Here is a 17,407-nt window from a genome sequence, read left to right as displayed (position 1 = left end):
CGGGTTGTTCAGATCACAAAAATAGAATTGGTTCCATGCAGGCTTGGGGTTTCTCAGCCCTGGATATCATGATTTGTGGATAGCTTTGGCACAGCTTTGATTCTGGACTTAAAACCATAACATCAAAATAGAGTGAACATATCCATCTGGCAGGGATTTCCTTCCTTCTGCTCGATCTGAAAATGTTGTTGCAAATAACCATAGTTTTTTTTAAAAATGTGAACAAACCTAAACTTACCTGCTTGGTGTTTACTGAAAAACTCAAAAGATAATAACATACTTGAAATTATTTTCTCTATTAATTCAGAACTTTGCCACAATGGAGCATCAATTGCATCACTTTACTTATCTAAAACTAAGACATTTGCCAGATGTCCAGCAAAAATTCAATAAGACGTTCTAGATCAGTGGTTTTCAACCTTCCTAATGCCGCGATCCTTTAATACAGTTCCTGATGTTGTGGTGACCCCCAACCATAAAATTGGGGTCTCGGTTCCAAAGATCATCAAAAATGTGTTTTCCAATGGTCTTAGCGACCCCTGTGAAAGGGTCATTCAACCCCCAAAGGGGTCCCAACCCACAGGTTGAGAACCACTGTTCTAGATAAAGGTTTGCCAGCAACTGACCGGGTCGGAAAGTCCTTTGCCCAGGATTTTGAAGAGAAAAACTGGGACATGGTAACACTGAACTAACAGCAACACAAACATGGGTTCTGCAAGTGTATCATATCCATTATGGTGGACTAGACAAGGTAGATTCTTAAGACAGCTGAGTAATTGTTTAAACCACAATAGTGTAACAATGCTACTTATCAGGGGCTAACTTTTCTGGACTAATATGCATGGTGTAACTATCGCCAGAGCATTACCACATATAAAAACTCCCTGCAACTATTGTCTTTACCTTCCCCTAAGCTTAGTTCTGGTCCCCAGTATGAAATACCATGGCTAGCTGGTTATCAATGAGTTTGAAAGAAAAATCACCCTGCCAATCATGCGATCAACATAGCTTTGACTGTAAGGTTTTCTTATCATATACAGTTCTATTATCAAATTAATTTTATTTTAGTTAACATGTAAAATGTAAAGTACAAAATGTAATTTAAATTTGTTTTAATTAAGTGAAAAAAGCATTGTCAATAGCACTTACTGCTTCTTCACACTGCAATTTTGACAAGATAGCTTCCATTTCTATTATTTGTTGATTGATCTTATTCAGTTGTATGTATATATTCAAATCTAATCCATGCTTTGTAAAAAATAGAAAAAACTATTTTGGAAATTGTGCTATTTTAAAGAGAAGTCAACTTTAGACATCTTAAGGAATATTAAGATAATGGAAAGAACTTCCCATTTATGTTCCTTTACACCCAGATTTAAATAATGAAATAGAAGTGGTGGCTAATAGTAGGGAATGCTTGCTAACAGTTAGAAAACATCAGTTTGCTGGATTTCTCAACTTTGAAAGTCAAAGTTACCACTAGATGGCAATAGTTGATCAAACTGAAGTCCACGTTTTACCAGAAATTGCATCTGCACACGGTAACGGATATTTATATTTTAAAAACATTGCATCTTTATAAAGAATTATGACAATGTATAAAACAAGTGACAAAAATTACATGAAAATGCAACTTTATGCACTTTCACAAAGATAAGGGGCTTAATCTCAATTTTAAAGTATGTAATTATTGTGGGGTGACCAATAGTCTATTACTGCATTCTAAATTTGCAAATTACACGATTAAACCAACAGAAACCCTTGTATTTTGTCATAAGGCATTTTCACTCCGGTGAAGAAGTGAAGTACATTCCATCTGACATTTTTCATTTAATGTATGTGAACACATCAGTACTTTATCTTCAAATAGTACAAGATGAATTGAACAAAAACCTATGAAAATTGACTTTGCAATTATTCAGAAAAAAAAACTACCGTATATACTTGAGTATAAGCCAACTCGAGTATAAGCCGAGACCCCTAATTTTACCCCAAAAAACTGGAAAAAGTTATTGACTCAAGTATAAGCCGAGGCTGGGAAATGCAGCAGCTCACGGTAATATATATATAAATATATATACAACAAAACCAGCATATATATATATGCTGGTTTTGTTGTATTCGGGTCTTTTCCCGTGTAAGGTTGAGATTGTCTTTGCAACGTTTCCGCCGGATCTCACCTGCCATCTTCAAGCTGTGGGCTTAAAATGTGATCGGAGCTGCCGTCTTTCTGTAAGTCTTGGTGGGAGGGGATGGGGTGCTGGCTTTGTTTCAGTAAGTGGAATGATTGGTTGTGTGGTTGTATCATGATTGGTAGATTGGTGCTGATTGGTGCAGGCTGTGTGTGCATTGTTGTTTTGTATTTTAACGGCTTGGGTGGTGGGTGGTGTTGGCTAGGGCTGGTTTCCAGATGTTTGGTAGGCGGGAGGTATCATCACGTTTGTTCATGCTGTGGGGATGTTTCTCTATTTCGATGGCTTCCATGATTATTCTCTTGTGGAGGTGTTCTGTTTTGGAGATTAACCTGGCTCCTCCTGAAAGACTAGCATGAACCCCGGACGCAAACGAGCAATATATATATTGCTCGTTTGCATCCGGGGTTCATGCTAGTCTTTCATGCTATGAAACAGAGCATGCGCAGGCTCCTTACCTCTATCGCGTTTAAGTTGTACTGCGCCTGCGCGGTAGGACTTTCTTCATTCGCAGCCCATCCGGATGACGTGTCACGCTGGGAGCTGCATCTTCTGTGAATGGCGATCCCGGAAGCACCGAAGCCTCGGCCGCACGCAAGTAAGTTTTTTTTTTTTTTTGTTCACTGGAGTATAAGCCGAAGTTGATTTTTCAGCCCAAAAAGTGGGCTGAAAAATTCAGCTTATACTCAAGTATATACGGTATATGCAATTTCCTTCTGTGGAAGTAGTATACCCATTTGCTTTGCCCTTTTCCTAATTCACCATGCAGATTTCAGATGTGCAATGTCTTCAGGTGTCCCCCCCCCATGCAGAGTCCACCCATTTCAAATCATCTCACAGGGTTTTGATGGGATTTAGATTCAGCTTTGACTTATCCATCCCAGAATCCTCCTTTCCACCCATCCATCCCTTGAAGGGTATACTAATTAGGGTAGTCTTGGACCAAGATCCACTTCTGGCTGAACTTCTATCTTCTAAACGTTTCACATTTTCAAGGAGTCTCTACTAAAATAGAAATTCTATGCTGCACTGCCAGGCCAAGGCCGTAAAGCAGCTCCAAATCATAACATTTCCACCCACACTTTAATTAGCACCAGGTTCCTCTAGTGCAATTACTATCTTTGGTGTTCACAAAATGTCTTCTAGTACTATGCCTAAATATATTTTCTTTCCTGTCCAAAACATGTTGTTCCAGAAGACCTGATCTGGATCTAGAATGAGCAAACATGTTACCCTGTTCTTTCTAGACAGCTGTTTCTTTTTGGTGCACCTCCATGAAGATCTCATTTGTGCAGGTTCCAATAGTAGACTCATAACTTTGACTTCAATGACAAGATCTACTTGTAGATCATGTGATAGAATTCTGGGGATCTTTGATACTTCTTTAAGCATCAAACATTCTGCTCTTTGGCTGAACTTGCTGGGACAGGCTAACCAAATTGGCAGTTGTTTGAAATCTTCTCCACTTGTAATTATTTTTTTGGATAAATGATTGCCGTCCAATTATTTGGTGCTCTTTTTAAATCCCAGACTCTGCAACATCATTACCTTTATTTAGTCATTGGAAAGGTTTTTCAATATGGATAAAAGAATCCAAGAGAGTAAATTAAACTAAGACAGGTTCCTCCTAGAACTCTCTAAAGACAATACTAATATATCTCCCAAAACATATTCAGCCACAAGTCAATACTTTATTGTATGGACCTAACATATGACATAGTTTATTGTATGGACCTAACATATGAGTTTATTGTATGGACCTAACAAATGTAGAACACATTTAGACGTTGATGTTTTAGTGTTCCAGGTTTGCAGAAGAAAACCAAAAACAAATGTAAGATGATACAAAACAAGTTTTAGGTAATCATTTTTGTTTAGTATCCCTCCATTCTTAAGGGGAAAAAACCTAGGCTAAATGGCTCAGAGCATATATTTATTGAGTTTATGACTTAGGGCTCTGCAGTACTCTGGATATGAAGGGGGAAGTGATTCAGAGCATGTAGGGCACTCACACACCACCTGTCAGCAACTCCTTAAAGACGTATTTGATTTAAGGAAATGCTGACAGGTGAAATATGTGCACTCCAAATCACCCTTACCCTTTGAATCCAGATCACTGCACAGCCTTTTTATGGACTTGCATTAATCAAAGCCAGTGCAAGTAACCATCTATTTTACCTGAAGCTATTCTTGCAATATTTACAATTACACCATTCAAAAACATCTCCAGCGTTATCATCTGATCTAAACGGGCATGTACAGCATTAGAAATTAAGACACCATACTTCAGTTAAGATTCCTTAAAACTTTGGTAAGAGCGCCTTTAAAAACATTGGGGCACTAAATCATTTATCCCATTATTAACGAGTGGGGGGGGGATGAGAATCAGGGTCAAAAGAATATAGGCCAGCTTTCATGCCCCTCTTCGTTTTCCCCAACTATCATGGAACCATAATTTTCTATACTGGTGCCAGAACAGAAGCCAACCCCTTTGTTTTAAACTGGTCTGCCTTGCAGAATGTTACTAATGTACTTCTGCACATCTAGAAATATCCTGAAAATACCGGGGGGGGGGGAAATCCAACATAATCCTTGTGTTTTAACTATGCAAGTCATCTACTCACCTAGAAAGGGGGGGGGGGATAATCCACAAGCACCCAAGAACATATTCATAAAAATTTACTAAACTTTTTTGCAAGCTACAATTTGGAGGGCTCTCATTAAGAGTGTAAAACATAAAAAGATGAAGGATTTGCCAATGCTTCTCCAGGCCTGACGGTTGTCTAAGAAACTAATAAACCAACCAACCTCACCACTCAGGATGTCTGTGTAGGTTTCTCAATCATCCAGGTCGTTTGTTCCAAAAGTGCTTTTTCAAAAAAGCAACTGGACTGCTTTCCCCCCCTTGAATAAAGGGCATCCAAGAACCTTCATCTCTCCAGTGAGCTTAGGAAGCTTCTTGCACGAGATGCAAAACGTCAAGGGGGGGGAGACAAAGCCCGGTTGCCATTTTGAAAAAGAAACTTTTAATAGCAATTCTTTGTCAGTGCACAACATATGTACAATGAGAATGGTTGAGCTCCCTCAGTGCAACCCCAACACAACGAAGACACAAAAAAAATATCCCTAACCCAATAAATCATATTAACAAACTCCCAGTCCCATTGCACCAGTGTATGTTACGTTGTGCAAATCCATCCTACTACGTAGTTATTTCCCATTCAGGAGTCTGACAGCCCCTAAAAACTGTTCTTTTGGGACTCGCACGCAGGACTAAGCATGTCCTCGGGATGAGGCCCGCGTTGCTCTTTTGAGGCCCCCCCCCATTCGCCACCTAATCAATGCAGGCGAAGGCCGGGAGATGCAGAAGGAACTGCCGGTTTTGGGGCCAATCCATAGTGGAGGTGGGTTAAACCGTCGTCGCCATGCCGGGGAAGCAGCACTGCACAGCCGGAGAGGGGCAGGCCTTCGCCATAGCGCTCGCTTGGGCGACCCGCAGCCCTTCCCGTTCTCTCCGGGAGTCTCAACGTGGAGTGTCCGGACGACGCCAACCGCTCACCCCACTACTCAAAGGTGAGCGGCGGGAGACGCCGCCCGTTTTTGCTCTTCGCGCTCGGGCCCTTGCGAGCCCTTTTCCCCCCAGGTCCTCCGCCCTTCGGTGAGACTCGCCGTCCCCGAGGCAGGCAGGGCCGAACCCTTCGCGGCAGCAGCGGCCCGGGCCAGGCTGACCGCGGCCTCGAGCGGGGGCGACGGTGCCGGCTCAGAACGGCCAGCACGCCCAAGGCGGAGAAAGGGGGGAAACGCGTGGCCTGCTAGCGGAGGAGGAGGTTCCCCCCGAATCGCTGGCGTTTTTTTCGGAGCATCGGTTCGCTGAAAGCCAGCGAGTAAAACAGCGAACGAGGCCAAGCGCCGTCGAAGCCGACAGCGAGTTAGGGTTAGAATGGTAGAGAGAACCTCCAAACCGCTGCGCGGCTCCTCCCGCCTCCGGAGCTTAAATACTTTCTCTCCGCGGCGTCCCATTGGGCAGTGAGCGAGGAGTCCTTGTTTCTCATTGGCGCGAGGCGGGTGACGACATCGGGGTGTTTTTTTTTTCTCTCTCTCTGGCGTGTTTTTTTTTTATAACGGAACCTGCCCGGGCTTGTCTTTTTTTCCTGCAGGGCACGTGGTTTGGAAAATCCCGGGGTTGGCTTTGCACATCTTAAAATTGCCAAGATTCTTTTGCAACCTCGTGCTTTAAATCGCGGGAGGGGTATGCGGCGGACACGAACCGCCTTTTCCCCCACTAACACGGTTTAAAAAAAAAAGCATAAGCTTCCGTGCTTCAAGTGGCTTTTTTGAATTGCTGTACTAGGCAATGCAATGTAGCACAGTGCAATGCAATGCAATGCAATGGAGCACAACGCAATCTAATGCAATGCAATGCATTGCTATGCTATGTTCTGCTATGCTCTGCACTTCTATGCAATGCACTAGTATGCTCTGTACCTCTGTAATGCAATGCACCGCCATGCACTGCACTGCTATGCAATGCACTGCTATGCTCTACACTATGTTCTGCAGTGGTATGCAATGCACTACTATGCTATGCATTGCTATGCTCTGCACTTCTATGCAATGTTCCACCATGTATTGCTATGCAATGCACTGCTATGCTTTAAAAAAACCTGCTCCTCGTTCCTCCTGGTAGATGGGCAGCTGTGCATGTTTGTTAAATACAAAAATAAATATTGTGATGTAGTATCTCGTGAAGCGCTGCAGGTCAGGAAAGTTTATGAGTTTTCATAAAATGCGTTAGCTGGAAAAAGTGCTACTAGATTCCTGTTTTGATGAAGGAGGGAAGAGTTGGCTTGGCTTCGCCTTGGTGTCTATGGGCGTAAAGGAAGTATAAATGCCTGATTTTTCTTCCTCTCTGGTTGGAAATTCTGGAAGTTGGCAATCCAGCAAACGTCTGTTGGAAGAAATGTCCTTCTGGGTTCAGTTCCAAGTGGGGAAAAAGACACTGGAAACATGGAGGCTGCTTGGAAAGATGGTTTAATGGTGGACAGGACCACATGGTTTGAGGTCCTGGGGGAAAAGGTGATCACATGCTCCAGGATATTGGGTGAAGAAGAAAAAGGGCAGAAATGTTGAAAGACCCTGGTTTTATGCCCTCTCTGGGCTTTGAACTTGAGCTTGTATTCTGATTGGTTGTCAGACTCCCATGGGGCCATGCAGGGCAAATCTGTAGGCTGTCTCCCAGGCTTACTTGATTTGCTAGGTCAGTGATGGTGAACCTATGGCACACGTGCCACAGGTGGCACGCGGAGCCATTTGTCAGGGCACGCGAGGCGCTGCCCTGTCCAGCTGAGTTCACCCTTTTTTAAAGCCGTTTTTCGCCCTCCCCAGGCTCCAGAGGCTTTATAGGAACCTGGGGAGGGCGAAAAGAGCCTCCCCCGCCCCTCCGGAGGCTTCATGAGCTTCCCTGAAGCCTCCGGAGAGCAAAAAACCAGCCCTACGGGCAAACCGGAAGTTCAGGAACGGAAATCTTCCCAGGTGCCCTGTGGTGAGGTGGGTAAAGGGCTCATACTATCATACCTTAATCCAGCGGTGGCGAACTTTTTTTGGCTCGCGTGCCATAAGTGGGGGGAGCACAGGGGGGTTGTGTGCGGGCGTGCCGCACCCATAATGCAATGTGCAGCCCCCAGTGTGCATGCGCACACTACAGGTGCTCTCCCTCCCATTTTTACATGCTTTTTTCGTCCTTCCCAGGCTCCAGAGGCTTTATAGGAGCCTGGGGAGGGCGAAAACAGCCTCCCCTGCCTCCCTGGATGCCCTCTGGAGGCGTCAGGGAAGCCTCCGGACAGTCCCTGAAGCCTTTGGAGCTCTCAAAATGAACCTCCGCGCTCCGAAGGCTTCAGGGACCGTCAGGAGGCTTCCTTGAAGCCTCCGGAGGGCTTCTGGGGGGGGGGGAGGCTGTTTTCGCCCTCCCCAGGCTCCTATAAAGCCTCTGGAGCCTGGGGAGGGTGAAAAATGGCTTTAAAAAAGGATGAACTCAGCTGGCCAGCACGCACATGCATGCTGGCCAGCTGACAGGGCAGCCCCTCGCGTGCCCTGACAAATGGCTCCGCGTGCCACCAGTGGCACCCGTGCCATAGGTTCGCCATCACTGCCTTAATCCCATCATCCTGGAGCTGAAGGGGTAGATCTTTGTTATGTAAAATAGACTGGCTCAGGACTTAATGGCTCATTGACAAAGGTGGAGGGGAGCTGAGTTTCTGTCTCTCATTTAGAGGAAATATTCTGTCCTTTTAATATTTTTTAAAATATTCCATTTCTCTAGAGAGAGGTGGGTGCTAACTTCCTACACTTCTACAGTGCTAAATTAGGGAAGGCTGATCTATGGCAAATGCAATAATCCAGACTTCTATAGAAGAGATGGATTACAATATCAGGCCTGGGAAAAGCTGATATCAGTTAGGTCAGCTATTGAAAAAGGCAGATGTTAAAATGAGCAATTTCTTTAAAAAGCAGGAGGCAGCACCAAACTGGCCCAGTGAAGGGTATAACTTCAGAAAGTGTCAGTGTTTCTCCACCATGTCAACTTTCCCAAATTCTCAGCAATTGCTGTGCTGGCTGAGGGATTCTGGATACTAAAAGCCACGCACCACAAATTTGCCAAGGTTGGGAAAGACTGGTAGTATGGAGTTGCCATATTTCTGTTGTGAAACATATAGCAACAGCAGGAACAAAGGCTACCCAAGTTTGGGAAGACAGGATGAAAAGTTCCTGATCTCCTGCAACCATTCCACAATTTTAGGCACAAGCATGATCTGATAAGGGCTTTACAATCTCATCTCTCCTTTTGCAATCCTGTAAGGGTGGGCTGCCTGTGGCTATACCTGCTTTTTAAGCCACCCATTATGGTCCTCCCAAGCCTGTTGTAGGAAGTTAAAACCCATCCCACTCCTAGAAAATGAAATATTTTAGGAAATATTAAAAAGGCAGAATATTTCCCCTAAAAAGAGATGTAGAAACTCAGCTCCCCCCCTTCGTCAATGGGCCATTAAGGCCTGTGTCAGTCTATTCTACATAACAAAGATCTACCCCCTTCAGGCAGAGCCATTTCATTACCCTTCATTGCACCACCCACCATGTTTCAACCAAACATAGCACACAGACAACCTACAAAGCTAGCTATGACCTGTGACCAGGATACTCTTCCTGTGCCCCAGGAAGTTCAAAGCCCAGAAAGGGTATAAAACCCAGGGACTCTCAGCATCTCTTCCCTTTTCACCCAGAAGCTCCAAGGTTTCTGATCCTGTCCACAATTGAACCATCTTTCCAAATAGCCTCCATATTTACAGTGTCTTTTTCCCACTTGGAACTGAATCCAGATGGACATTAGTTCCAACACTGTTCTGATGGAAGGAAAACTGAACGTGTTAAATTGTTACTTTGGGATTAAACTTTAAGACCTAAAATCAACATCACAGTTTAAAAGCAAATGCAGCCCAGAACTTCCCAGCAAGCCCAATGCTAACATACATGATGTGTCTCTTTCCCCATCTTGCAATCTTCAATCCTAACACCCCCCACAAACACCCACAAACACAAAATTTGGCCAGGCCCTTAGTCAAAGGTTGCCTATTCCTGCTTAAGTGCTTTTCAAACACTTGCTCCGGATTTTTTGGCTAACAAAGAAATCTCAGCCAGTAGATGCTCCTAGATGGCTTACCCAGATGGACATTTTTTCTAACAGAACAGAATCTCTAAATTCCTTCTTGTGCCCCCTTATCAACACTCCAAGATGTTGTGAATAATTGGAATAAAGCTAAAACAAAATAGGTTGAAACATGAGAACGCTCTGTCATAAACAAGGTTTGTTTTCCTTTCCCTTTTTTAAATGTAGACCACAAATGCTAACTTCCGCATTCCTCTGTATCTCTGTGTGGAAAGCAGTGGAAACAGGATTGGTTCCTCCGTTTCTACACTTTTTACATTATTTCTGTTATATCATTTCAGCCTTAATCTAAACCAGCAAGGGCAATAGTGTCATAGCACTTTAGAGTATTGCTCTCTATGAATTATTACAGGTAATCTTCAACCACGACTGAGCCTAAGTTTATGTTGCTAAGCAAGACATTTGAGTGAGTTTTGCCCCATTTTACCATCTTTCTTTCTCGCCACAGTTGTTAAGTGAATCACTGTATTGTAGGATATTTACAGAAATATAACCTAGGGAAGCAGATGTGGAATTGTTACCTTTATTTGTCTTTCAAAAAGGTGAGGCAATAAATCTCACCAAGTGTTCCATGACGTTCTTCCCACAGCATTTTAAATAAAAAATGTTTCCATGCAACAGGAATCTAGAAGCACTTCCTGTGTACTATGTTAGGCCCAACTTCAGCGTATTCTTCCTTGGAAATCCACATCTCCTGAAAGGCTGAGAGGGAAGCAAGAATGGATCCTCCCATCCAGACAGAGATCTTCCTGTCAGGGGGGGCTTGGACCAGGACTTCGGTGTCTTTGGGAGCCATGCGAATCAGCTCCTTAGTCAATCGATCTGAAATCCCAGGAAAGAGACTAGAGCCACCAGAAAGAAGGATGTTGGCGTACAGAGTGGTCCTTAAGTCAATGTCACATTTCATGATGGTATTGAATAAGAGCTTATCGATTCCTGGCGCTTCCATGCCAATGTTAGATGGGCGAAAGAGGGTCTCTGGGCAGCGAAACAACTGATTGTGGATTTTAATAATCTGACCATCAGGCAATTTCCATGTTTTCTCTATTGCAGTCGGTTGTTTAGACATTTCTTCTTCAGGGTTTAAGCACACATAACACAAGGCCTCCTTGATGATTCTCACAATTTCCCTTTCCGCTGTGCTCACTAAGGCAATGCCACTTTCTCTTAGGATTCTCATTAAATAATCTGTAAGGTCCCGGCCTGCCAGGTCAAGTCGTAGAACAGCATGAGGCAAGCAGTAGCCTTCAAAGATCGGGACAGTATGTGTGACCCCATCCCCAGAGTCCATCACGCAGCCTGTCGTGAGACCCGCAGCGTAGAGGGCCAACACAGCCTGAATGGCCACGTAGAGGGCTGGAACTTCAAATTTTTCAAAGAGCAACCTCGTCATTTGTTCGCGATTGGATAATGGGTTAAGTGGTGCCTCGGTGATCAGTGCGGGCCTTGTGCAGGAGTTTAATCTCAGTTCATTCTCATAAGTATGCTTCCAGATTTTCTCCATGTCTGGCCAGGAAGTGACAATGCCATGCTCTACTGGATATCTGTTGGATATAAACATGAATTAGACGCCAACTTACAACATTGTCATATGTAAACGTATCTAGGGAACATACTAGATGGCTTAATTAATGTCAGTACAGCTTGTGCTATCGACATACAAGCATGCACATATCTAAAAACAACTTGAACAGGGGCAGACAAAATTCTAAAATTTCACAAAGGATGTGTTTCCCTGTCAAATCTCAGTTCCAAATATCTTGATTTCATGGATCCCAGTTTATAATCTTAGAATGCTTCTTCTGTGAAAGACTTGATACTGTAGTTGTTTAACCTGTTGCCCTCTGTTTTATCTTTTTGTTAGTTAGATGCTTATTCCTCATTTCCTTCTATAGACATGTGGGATGATGTGTGTATAGTCGTTTTTTTTCCCCTTCTGAATTCTCATAACTTTGTCAGATGGGCTGAGAAGTAATGACTGGTCAGAGTCATCCAAGGTGCTTCCTTGATTAACTAGAATGGAAGCTGGCCAGGGGTTAAATGCTACCGGTTCGGACCGGTTTGCTTGAACCAGTAGTAAAAAGTGCTACCGGTTTGGGCAAACCAGTATTTTCAACAAGCAGCTGGGCGATGATCAGCTGTGACGTGCAATTTATATTAGCTAGAATCGTCGGATTTCCTCCTTTCTAGCTAATCTAAATGGGTTGCACAGTATATTTCCCAACCCCTCGCTGTTCTACTTACCTCTGCAGACTTGGAAGGCTTCAAAATGTTGCTTTTTTAGTGCTGCACAGGCATGCCTCAGGTGCGCATGTGTGCAAAGCACGCGCTCGGTAGCAGACTCACCAAACCGGTAGCAGACTTCAGAGGATTTCACTGCTGAAGCTGGGGCTCTTTGTCATTTATCAGCGTTCTAATTACTAAGGTTTTGCAAGTTGTAGCAGACTAAAGGTTGAGCAACATCTTTAAATCTTTATGGAATGCATATTCATGAAATGTTAATAAGCCTTGTAGGGTGAAGTTGCTCCTAGTAGAAAAAGGCCCTGCACCAACATTTTACATATAGAAACTGAAAACAAATCACTATATTTTCAATTGATTTTCTTTTATGCATTACAACAGGGGTAGAAAATTCTTCGTGAAATAAATTGCTGTAGATCAGAAATGGGCAACATGTGCATATCGAAATATTATTGAGTTTGATACCCAGCATGGTTAATGATAAAGAAAGATAGAAACTCATTCAGCTCAGTGATATTTGGAGACTATTTGTTATCTGTTCCTAGAGGATCATGATTAACCTATTATGAAAAGGTTTTTAACTCTTCCTTTGGTCCTCTAGCTGCTACAATCTCTCTTTCTGCAGTGTGTGTGTGTGTGTGTGTGTGTGTGTGTAATAAAATTTCCAGAATCAATTGCACCTAATTTGGCAGAGAAAATCTTACACAAACACACCTCTTTGACTATAGACATTTTGGCTTCAGCTCTTAATCTTTTGCAAACTAGGCAATTTAAAGAAATGAATTGACTTGGTAATTATGCCTACCACATATTTTGATTATAGTTCCTAATTAGCAGAGTTAAACCATGGTTATGCTTAATTAAACAGTATGCAATGTTCTAACTGAGCCTCAACGTTTTGTATAAGCAGGCAGATTTTAACAGCATACCCCAAGCTGATTGTTAACATTTGGTATGTTAATGCAAAATTGTGGAAAAGAAGCATGACAGTTGTTAAATTAAAAAAGGAAAAAATAGCCATAATACTTTGGATAAGTCTAGAGAATAATAGCAAAGATATAGAAAAGGAAGCAATCTTTCATTTGACAAATTACATTCAATATGACATACACCAAGTAAATAAATCCCTCCTCCCATTTTGAGAAATGATTACAATCTGAGGAAAGTCATCTTCTGTGTACAAACATTTTTTTATGTCTCCTTCATTTAGTACTCTCAAGAGGAAACACCAATAAAGAAATGGCTTGCCATTGTCTTCTTCCAAGATGTTTTCCTCTAACCTGTTCTGGTTCTGATATTAATTCTGGAATTTCCTGATGATTTCCCACCCACAGATTGAGTAGTTGTGACCCTTTCATGTAGTATAGTAGAAAATCAGGGTTTTATTCTTGTGGGTAGAGAAGAATCTCCGATAGCTTTCATTGCCCTCCAAAAACCAGCAAAGGTACTTCTATTTTCTTTTAATATCACCTGATTGGACAACATATATCTTTCCAGATATTGAATTCCAAACAGTAGTAGGTCCAACCAGCATGATCAATCTGAAAGACTGCGAATTACTGCCAGTTATGGAGTTAATATCCAATTACATGGATCAAAGCCAGAACTCGCTGTCAATCATCACAGAATGCATTAGTCTATCAAATTGACATTCTATTGTACAGAATAGCCCTTTTCCATTGTGGCACTATAGATGTCATTGACTTGGCCTAAAATTATGTTCATGTACTTTCATCTTCTCTTACATCATCATTTCAACCTTTAATCCCTCTAGGATTCCTTTTTCTGCAGTCACTCCCTCCCCTAAGCAAACAGTTTCAACATGATTCTCAGACCAGCTAACTCTTACTTATCCCCTATACATTCCCCAGTGTTTGCTAAAGCACCTGAGGGAGAGGATCCCTCTTTTGGCTTGTGCTTCATCTCCAATGTAGAAATCCTTCTGGCCAGCACCGAGCATTACAGACTTGGCCTTGGCACGGCCTATCAAGTTGGTGAAGATGACGCGTGGTTCCTTATCTCCAGCCACACCAGCCTTGAGCAGGCCTGAGCCATTGTCTAAAACTATAGCTGGTGGTAGCTCACCCATCCCTGGTTGATGTTTCCCGTTCCTGCACAGAGCATGTGACCCCCAGTGGGCTTGTCTTATATTGGGGAAAGATTAAGGGCTAACAATCTCTCCAGACAGGTGTTGCTCAGGCTATTGTGACCTCCATGTTGCTATGATACCTTCTGAGCAAGGCTTTGTAAGGCCTTGAATAGATGGTTGGATAAGATAGGATGAATACAGTGGCTCTGTTTTCTCTGCATTCCTCAGTGAAGTCTGTTTCATGATTCAAGAACTGTCCAGTTGTGGTTAGTCTTTTCTCTTCGGGGGACGTGTAATTTAAATGGGAAGCTGTTTAAATTTGACCAAAGGCACAGACACATAACACAAGCTGGCACTTCTCATTCCAATTTCTCACTAGGGTGACTTAAGCATGAAGCACTACGGCAGATAATTTTTTAATGGGGAGATGCTTCTTTTACCCAAAAGATGGTTGAGGCAGAACAGGATAGTTCTCTTCCCCAGGAGTTTTGGATATTGAGCACAAGATATTGTGGAGGGTGCAGGGCTGATGTAAGCCTAATTTTGGATAAGAACGGTTTTTATTTTAATAATTGAAACGAGATAAGTACTTGGGGAGGGATGAATCTAGAAAGTTTATGTCTAGAAATTAGCCAATATCCGTAAACAGATCAATCCACAAAGATAATGGAACAGAAAAAGGAAAAAAAAATATTTAAATGCGCCAACCTGCACTAAAAAGAGATAAAATGCACGAGTACTGCTGCCTTCATTGGGAGCGTCAGCAGGCTATAGTCAAAAGAGCTAAAACAGTTGCAATGGTGCTATGGAAATTCTCTATGCCTTTAAAATTTATTGCATTAAAAAAACAGATTTAGCCTTAATCATATGGTCACAGCCACCATCTTGACTTTTTGGGACATGATATCTGGCCTTCCTCTTCCAATTCTCTCAGGCTTCCGGCAGAGAACTCGGATCCTAAGCCTAGTTGGGAAGCTGCCCTCACAGAATTGCTGCTTTCAGGAATTGCAGCCCCAGCATTGCTTAGGATAACAATAATAATTTGAACTTGGATCTCACCCATCACTTACTTCTCATTGGACGGGGACTCTGTATTTAATAAAATACTGGGTTGACAACCAGGTTGCTAAATCTGTGGCACCTTCTTTGGAAGCACTTTAGTTTTCTGGGACACAGATTCTTTTCGTTATCCCAATAATCATCTCCCCAATAAGTTGGGGGAGGGAAAGAAATAAATCTGCTTCTCCTAGCCTGAAGGGGTCCTTCAGTTTGGCATTGGTTACAGTTCCCAACTCGCATGACAGCCAATTGTTATGGGTTCCAAGATTTGCTGAAAAAGACTTCAAAGCACAGCTTTCTTGATCTACAGTCTTGATTCAAAGATTTTTGTGCCTTGAAACAAAGACCTCTTAAGATCTGAGAAAAAGGGAATGGTCTATTTTGATTGAAGGTCAATTGGGCAAATAGGTTTGGTGCAGTTTCAAAAAAATTTAGAACCTCTTCTGTAAGTGTGGCCTGCTTTGTGGGAGTGGCTTGCCGGCCATGTGACTGGGTGGGCATGGCCAACTTGTAAAATGTAGTGAAACTCACTTAACAACGTTCTTGCTTAGCAACCAAAATGTTGGCTCAGAAACTCTGGCATTTGAAGCACGCAGGTCTTAAAGCTGTCAAGTTACAAGACTCTTGCACCCCTAATCCTTTAGAAAAAAACCCCCAGGGGTGTTAAAACTTGACAGCTTTAAGACTTGTGGACTTGGAGTTCCGGTTCCGGCGGCAGCGGCGACGGGCAGCTCTTTGCCCGCTCCGGCTCTCCGGTGGGCTTCCCCACTCCTTGGGGGGCACAGGACACCCCTCAGAGGGGTCCTGCCGGAGGGGCGGCATCGCGGGGAGCTCCTGCATCGGCGGCGGCCGGCGGGAGGTCTCTCGCGCGCCCAAGGCACCGGGGAGCTAGATCGGAGGGCGCCTCGCGTTTCTGCGCTTCGCGCCTCGCTAAAGCCGTCGGGAGAATGAAGCAAGTGAAGGAAGCAGCTGCGGTGCGGTGAGGCTGCTTCTCTCTTCATGCCCTATTTTGCACAAAGAACTAGTTAGCTTTCTTTAAATAACTTTCGGAGTATTCTGGAGGCGCGGCTGGAGGGAGGGGGGTTTCCCCCCCCCCTTGGATAAGCGGCGAGGAATAATCTTGCTCTCAGCCCCCGGGGAAGGAGGAGGGGGGAGAGCCAACGAATGAAGCCTCACCCAGGTTGGATGATTTTCTTTGCAATTTAATTTCACTATTTACTGAGATTTGAGGACCTTTGGAACTTTTTAAAACTTTGATATGCCTCTGTGCCCAAAACTGGCAGGGCAAGATGGCACACTTCCGTTGTCTTTATGAACTGTGAAACCTGACTCCACCTTTAAAATTCAGGCTTCCGGTCTTTGTCTCCGTGTCTCCCAGAGGAATCTCTTGTGGATTGGTCTTTTTGAACTTTCTAGGGGAAACCTTTCATCTATTGCCAGACTTATTAGAGAGATTCTCTTCTGCCTGGTTCTTCTGCTCCCGGACCTCACCTGGCTACCCTTCTTTTCTAACTGTTTATCTTATATATGGACTGAACTTCTAATGTTATAAAGGATGGCATCCAAAAGACCACCTCCTGGGAAATCTGGCTTTGCCACATCTGCTCCAACATCTGTAACATCCAGTCCAGCCACACAGTCCAAGATAACAGAACTGATGCAACCTAAGACTATAGAGATGGACTTTCAACAAATGCTTCAACAAATTTTACAGGGCCAGGAGGAAATCAAGAAACAGCTAAGGGAAATGAAAGATGAAATTAAAGAAAATCAAGCCCAAATTTATAAGAACTCACAGAGACTGGATCTTGTGGAAGGGGGGGTGGAGGAGGTGAGGGGGGGGGTGGAAGCTGTGCAGAAAGGGAACAAAGATCTTGACATCCAACAGATGAAATTAGAATTTGAGAGAATGTCCTATTATCTTAGATTTCAAAATGTTATAGAAGAAGATGGGGAAAATATAAGGGACATCATGACAAACATTTTGGTTGACTACACACACAAAGAAAAACAACAGATGGGGTGGGATATAGATCTGGTTTATAGAGTGAATTCAGCTTACGCTAGAACACACAATGTACCCAGGGAGGTTCATATTAAATTTCT

At 43.3% G+C, this 17,407-nt stretch overlaps 2 protein-coding genes across 2 annotated transcripts in view; both read right to left on the bottom strand.

Moving 5' to 3' along the window:
* PHC3 (polyhomeotic homolog 3) overlaps window positions 1-17,407 on the bottom strand; it is a 395,745-nt gene that overhangs the window by 90,541 nt on the left and 287,797 nt on the right. The window lies entirely within an intron of this gene.
* Window positions 10,454-12,328, bottom strand: ACTRT3 (actin related protein T3). The gene is made up of 2 exons (XM_081955590.1): window positions 12,157-12,328; window positions 10,454-11,456 (listed from the first exon to the last, which is right to left on the bottom strand). The coding sequence occupies exon 2, from the start codon at window positions 11,414-11,416 to the stop codon at window positions 10,538-10,540; it is 879 nt and encodes a 292-aa protein (XP_081811716.1). The 5' UTR covers window positions 11,417-11,456; window positions 12,157-12,328; the 3' UTR covers window positions 10,454-10,537.

The sequence above is a fragment of the Natrix helvetica genome, assembly GCF_964273705.1.
Source record: "Natrix helvetica genome assembly, chromosome: 5".
Lineage (NCBI taxonomy): Eukaryota > Metazoa > Chordata > Lepidosauria > Squamata > Natricidae > Natrix > Natrix helvetica.
Note: the sequence above shows the minus strand (reverse complement) of the source record. Positions and strands in the feature narration are given on the sequence as shown.

Excerpts from the sequence above, each read along its gene's own strand:
- ACTRT3 (XM_081955590.1), bottom strand. The coding sequence starts at position 11,416 with ATGGAGAAAATCTGGAAGCATACTTATGAGAATGAACTGAGATTAAAC.